Raw genomic sequence first — 7,270 nt, forward strand, 5'->3', positions numbered from 1 at the left:
TACAACCTCAAAATAAAGTGGACTAGTCAAGCTCAAAGACCATGGATGTGCATAAATACATTTGACCTACTATACTGTTTGTTTCAAACACCAATACAAACCCTTACTGTACAAACTATAATAAAACCATATTTAACCGTTTTGGATTAGGGTTTGAAACAAACAGGACTTCAAGGATGTACATCACCAGTGTAAGTGGAAGAAGGTTCCTAAGGAATATTAGGACCTACTTGGAGTTCATTTGAGTATCACTTTATAACCAGCCTGTTGCCTGTGGGCCTTGATATTCCAAAATGCAGGGCATTGATTTTAACTGGGCTAAACAAGGCAGTCTTATTCAGTCTGCAATAAGGGAAAAGGTGCCAAACAGCAGCATCATCATATGGAATTTTGGAATCCAAACTTTCAAGAATCTTAGTGCCTAGAGCCTCAGTTTATTACACCAGTCAAAAAACAAGACCCTTGTGATCCCAGCCCCTTCAAAATCAAGTGATCAATGTGATCAGGAGAAATTTTGTTTTTAGAACCAATCTATGTCAAGCAGGCTGGTTACTTTAAGAGAAAGATATTGGTATCACCAGTATAAAAATATCCTTAAATAGAATTAGTCTTCATGGTGAGAAAAGAGTCAACTTCACTAACCATCAAGGTGAAAAACATCAACCATCTTGGATAGAATTGAATGAAAATCTTCCCTTAGTAAGAGAGAGGCTGTGTGTGCATTTTGTTTGTCTAAGTATTCAAGCACATTCGTTTCTAAGAATACAAGAATCAGTCTTAGATACTAAGTGGTAACACCTCTGAAAATAGTAGACTGTTCCTGTTAGTTTGAAAACATCAAAATGCATGTGCATGATTACCTTTGACCTACTTAATATTTAAATAGCCCCCAGTTTAACAAATTTCCACCAAGACAATTTATCTAATAAGGATAGCAATGCTGATATGTTGTTATATAATTAATTCACTTAAATTTATTATCTGATTCAAATACAGTTTCATGGTGTTGCCTTTTATAGATATATTTACTTGAAATGTCACACATTCTATTTGAATCAGAAAATATTATAAGTTCAGCTTTGAAATGTATTCAACCCATCTAATGATCTGTTCCATTAACATACAAAGTCAAGGCATATACTAAACTTCTATCTGTTTTGTTTTAATATGCACATGCAGAATAGTCCAAGAAAGATCAAGGGTTGTTAGGTTATCAGACGATGATATCTAGTATAGATTTGTATGGGAAATAATGACAGTTACACTATCTATAACCCTACTATAAAAATAGGCTGTCCAGTAAATAATAACATTTATTACATACATCTAAACTATAACACCTAATACTATAAGATCATTATATACCTCCTGTTTTCACTTTCCAAAAACTTTACTGAATTTAGTATCAATCGGCCAAAATTAGAAATGAACAAGTGAAAACAAGAGCTAAAACATTCGGACAAAGTCTCTATTTTACATAAAATCTACAGAAATAAAACAAAGTTTTCTACAGAAACAATAAGGCTTAGTTAAATATTGTGCATCATGTATCATCCAAGTTGAATATAGTATTGCAAGTTGTCTAATCCTTCTTTTCTTACAAACATGTACCAGAATCGAATCTAATAGATCACAGAACCATTTCAAAGGATACAAAATATATTTTTTTTCTAGTCATTGTTTGTGCATCAGGGACTTTTATGTTTTATATTTGCTTGATAATAATTGCCAATTTGCATCTTTGGATTAAATGTTCTCTATTGAAAGATCATAATTTTATTCTGTGTTTTGGAATTTACAGGAACCACAGACATCAGGCATGAAAGTGAAATGCTTCAAGTTGCTAAGAAACTTCCTTTCAAATCTTTGCATAATTTCATCTTGCAAAGAAATACACACTTGTATAGATTGTATAGACAGTTTTTGTAGGATTTCCTTTATGCTTTCTATGCAAAATTTTATAAATTCAAACAGAGTTTTAGTACCTTATTAAAATGCTAGTAATGGCAGTTTTGTAAAAAATAATGAAGTTTTATATCTTATCTGAAATCTGATTAGACTAATGAAGACGATGTAGTATTAATTTTAATTGATATATTTCAAATAAGTATGATAATTATTATTTATTGAGATATTACAAGAAAAATGAAAATTTTCCAATATTTAAGAAATAAGGAGGTTCAGTTTATGATAACAATCTACATACATTAATACATATACCTAAATACATTTTATAATATAACTCAAGACTACAAACATTCATTAGACATTTATAATAAACTTTAAACTAGCTTTTAATGTGGATACAACTTGTTCGGATACATCAGAGTCTAGTGCTAAAACTCTTTTAAATATCCAAAGCAGGGTTCAAGTTTGCATTGTTACCAGGGTGTAAACTGGAAACTATAATGTGCCTTTTGCCTTAAGTATTGTGTTAAATTGATGGTAAATGTAGAAAAAACTAGATTCAGTCCAATTTAACACCAATACTTTAGTTAAATCTTACCTTCCACTACCGTATTCACTGAACATTTTTCAATAACCTTGAATTTAAAAGCAGTAGCTAAAAGATGTACTTGGACAGATATTTATACTAAGTTATATTCCAAATTAAAGTATTTTAAAGTTCATTTCAATGCTCATACTTTCATTAATTATCAAATTATACTAATACATTATGAAATAAGGCTTGGATATGAGGTTTCATCATTGAGGGATTTACACTTATTAGTCAGTTCTTAGTTTGTTGAAGGATTCTAGGGATAGCTTACTACAAATAAATGGTATACAGTCATAGGCATAATAGACTAAGTGGGCCGTTATCTGTGTTCAAATTTTTAATAAATATTTTTAGGGCAAAGTTTGAGAGAAACACTGGCATAGTTCTTGACCCATTATAAAAGCTCCTTTTACTAAGTGTACAAATCTAAAAAAAGATCATACAGAAAAGTGTTAAAATTTTGTTAAAACCTTAGTGAGTTCAAAATCTTTTACCAGATAAAATCATAACGCATAAGATTAAAAGCTTGGTTTTAATTGGGTAATTGTAAGAACCGATGAAAAACAATGAAACAAACCATTTTGATTTGAACACCTACCCTAAAACAAAATAAAATGCATTATAAAATGATAAATTCTCATGCATAACATCCAAGGCTGGAAATAATATATTTAGCAAAAACACCCGTTTCAACAAATGAACTATTCCAAACATACTCTACTGCATCATATTGAGTGCATGTGCAGAAGAGTTCATTACAGGGTTGAGGGGTGACAAACTATTTCTAGCCTTGTTAACAATAGTATATTATTACCATTATGTTGTGCGTTAAATAAATATTTAAAACACAAAAAATAAGGAATAAAATCAAAATCGAATAAGCGCAATGGGTTATGGGACTTGAGTAAGTCGTTGTGGGTTGGAGTTAATTCCCTTAATTTGTGAGTGGAGTTAATTCCCTTGAATTGTAAGACATCTAAATGACTTGGCAAGAAAAATATCCAAAGATCAGCAAAATATTGGATATTTTTATCTAGTACTTATATTTCTATTATACACTTTCTTAATATAACATAAAACTATAATACATTGATGAATCAGCCCCAAGGGCAATAACTCTCTCTGGACATTGAATGTCTAAAGATAAAATAAATGCACTTTTTATATTAAAATCGTACACTTCTCGAATATAAAATCTCCTTCACCTAATGCCTCTCATTTGCTCAGTTCTTTTCACTCTAGAGGGTCCACAAGGCTGCATTCATTGTCTCTTTTAAATCACCTAGTTTCCATTTGGAAAACATATACTGACTTCTCTAGTCTTTGCATGCATAGTCTGTCCATGCATTCAGTCCTCAAGTCCCTGTGGATTCCGAATGCATCCAATTCTCAAAGCCCTGTGGTGCCGACTCATCAATGAACATAATTAAGAATAAAAATAAATGATTATTTAATTAATTCTCTAGTTCTACTGATCTGTATACATCTTAACAATACGTTGAGCCTCGCGATATCCTGTTAGTAGTGCACCATGGGTAGTAGAATAAAATGTTGTATGGGTAGCTTCACCGGCAAATAAAACTCGCGGCTGAAAGTGTAAATTAATTTCATAATGATCCAGTATAATAATTTTTTTTTATTATTAGCTCTTGACAATATAGACCGTAATTAGAATGGCATTTTCAGCACTTTTTGCTTGTTCCCTTATCCCACTTAAATTCTTCACATGATTATATAACATATAATATAGATTATCAAACCATAGAAGTCATATCTTACCGGAGACAATTGGTTATTGAAGAGCTCGTTAATATTAAGAGTTACCTACCTTTTCATCATCACCGGCAGTAAGTGGTTCTTGTAATGTCATTATATCTTTCTGACGAGCACCAATAGCTAGAAAACTATATGAGCCCCTTGTATAGGGATTATTGCCCCACCGGGTTCTGTCAAAAAAAAAAATAATAATAATAATATAATTATAATATAATGCTTAGCAGAGCACCTTCAATCCAGTAAATAATACTGCTCCGTGGTGCTATTACCTTTTGTAAAATACACAAATAATAATAATAATAATAGTTATTTTATTTTGGCAACACTTTGAGGCAAAATTCAAATTTCAATAGGTCTTACTAGACTAAATAAACAATATATAAAGGTTATTATATTATGCAATTTAAAAAGATTAACAGGAAAAACAATAGCAACATAAATCTGTGAATAACATTTCAGTTAAACCTTGTAAGCCAAAAAAACAACCCGTGGGCCCTTTTCTGGAAACTTTACTTATCTGATTGGTTAATTACTAAATTGGTTTTTCAAATTTAGTTTTTTGATCCAATCAGATTACTGTATCTGTTTTCTCGAAACAATCTTAGCGCTAAGATATCCTCGAAAGTGGAAACAGTGTAAGCAGGTGTTAAGAACCTGGGTAATCCTGGCACTAACATCCTTTCCAGAATACACAGCAATATTTTAAACCTTGGTTGAAAAATATTAACTTCATACTAATTAGAGAAGAAAAGAATCTTGTTTCAGTGTTCAAAGACTTAAATCAACTAGAAATCCCCTACTAGCAGTATAATCTTACAAGCCAAGAAATATCATTGAAAAAAACTAAGGCAATCTGCCAGTAGGTCTCTTATTACTAGCTTCCTTCATTTTTAACTGTTCAATTAGATTTTGACTTCAGGCAATTCTAGTTTTTACAACTCAATTCAAAGCAGTCTACTGACAACTAACAAGTGAAATCATTTGAAATCTATCTAAGATTTTGTATATAGCTTGCTGGCAGTCTACTGACAACTAACAAGTGAAATCATTTGAAATCTATCTAAGATTTTGAATATAACTTGCTGGCAGTCTACCGACAACTCACAAGTGAAATCATTTGAAATCTATCTAAGATTTTGTATATAACTTGCTGGCAGTCTACCGACAACTAACAAGTGAAATCATTTGAAATCTATCTAAGATTTTGTATATAACTTGCTGGCAGTCTACTGACAACTCACAAGTGAAATCATTTGAAATCTATCTAAGATTTTGTATATAACTTGCTGGCAGTCTACCGTCAACTAACAAGTGAAATCATTTGAAATCTATCTAAGATTTTGTATATAACTTGCTGGCAGTCTACCGACAACTAACAAGTGAAATCTATCTAAGATTTTGTATATAGCTTGCTGGCAGTCTACTGACAACTAACAAGTGAAATCATTTGAAATCTAAGATTTTGTATATAACTTGCTGGCAGTCTACTGACAACTAACAAGTGAAATCATTTGAAATCTATCTAAGATTTTGTATATAGCTTGCTGGCAGTCTACCGACAACTAACAAGTGAAATCATTTGAAATCTATCTAAGATTTTGTATATAACTTGCTGGCAGTCTACCGACAACTAACAAGTGAAATCATTTGAAATCTATCTAAGATTTTGTATATAGCTTGCTGGCAGTCTACCGACAACTAACAAGTGAAATCATTTGAAATCTATCTAAGATTTTGTATATAGCTTGCTGGCAGTCTACTGACAACTAACAAGTGAAATCATTTGAAATCTATCTAAGATCTTGAATGTAACTTGCTGGCAGTCTACTGACAACTAACAAGTGAAATCATTTGAAATCTATCTAAGATTTTGTATAAAGCTTGCTGGCAGTCTACCGTCAACTAACAAGTGAAATCATTTGAAATCTATCTAAGATTTTGTATATAGCTTGCTGGCAGTCTACTGACAACTAACAAGTGAAATCTATCTAAGATTTTGTATATAACTTGCTGGCAGTCTACCGTCAACTAACAAGTGAAATCATTTGAAATCTATCTAAGATTTTGTATATAGCTTGCTGGCAGTCTACTGACAACTCACAAGTGAAATCATTTGAAATCTATCTAAGATCTTGTATATAGCTTGCTGTAGATATAGGTTTTTAAAACTGTCTACCTATAAGTAATATCATTTTGTTTTTTTTACAATTTAACTTTCACTTTCATCTGAAGTGCGTATTACTTATATATATATATATATATAATTTTCAATTACAAATTTCATGTAAAAGAAACTACAAAAGAACTTTGCAATACGATATTGTCTTTATAATCTTGTGTGACAATAGGATAGACTAGTTCAGTCAGTATTGAGTTGCATTGTAAGGCATCAATGATTCGAATCCTCAAGGGAGAAAAAATAATTTTGAGTCTTTTAGAGAGTCAGTTGCCATGTCAGTGTTAAACCCCTATCAGCCAAGCAGTCTTAAGGCGCTATAAGTTGTAATCCTTTTCAAAAACACAGCAAGTACGTCCGAAAGTGGGACCTTTGTTAATTTTAAAACCCTATCGACTAAGGCATCAAATTTTGTAACAAAATGATAAGTATCCATGTTTGAATTCACTGACCAATCGAGGTATTTATGACCCAATATCCAATCTTACCTAACACTTAGTACTGATTGATACACTCTATAGTATAGTCATCAATAGAAACTATTTTTATAGGCCATTAGTTAAATACCACAGGGCTTTAGAACCAAATGACACAAATTGATATTGGCAATTACTTTACGTAATGAGGGCTGCGTTACTGTAATATCCTAATGTAGAACACACTTGAACCATTTACAGACCAAAAAACATTCTGATTGAAATGAATTGCTTTCAATTGGATTTAAATTGAGTTAAATTTTTATATAAATTTGTGGCAATGTCATTTATTGTATTGAAAATTGTGCAGTGNAAAAACAAAATTCTATCAGGAACAAATAA

At 31.3% G+C, this 7,270-nt stretch overlaps 1 protein-coding gene across 1 annotated transcript in view; it reads right to left on the minus strand.

The window, feature by feature from the left end:
- Positions 1-3,968: 3,968 nt before the first annotated feature.
- The window catches only part of LOTGIDRAFT_114635 (hypothetical protein), a gene marked incomplete at both ends in the record, with an annotated part of 13,815 nt that continues 10,513 nt past the window's right edge, over positions 3,969-7,270 (minus strand). The window contains 2 exons of the mRNA XM_009052864.1: positions 3,969-4,088; positions 4,329-4,446. Coding sequence (XP_009051112.1) covers positions 3,969-4,088; positions 4,329-4,446 — 238 coding nt within the window. The remainder of the gene's footprint in view (positions 4,089-4,328; positions 4,447-7,270) is intronic.

The sequence above is a fragment of the Lottia gigantea genome (genome assembly GCF_000327385.1).
Source record: "Lottia gigantea unplaced genomic scaffold LOTGIsca_19, whole genome shotgun sequence".
NCBI lineage: Eukaryota > Metazoa > Mollusca > Gastropoda > Lottiidae > Lottia > Lottia gigantea.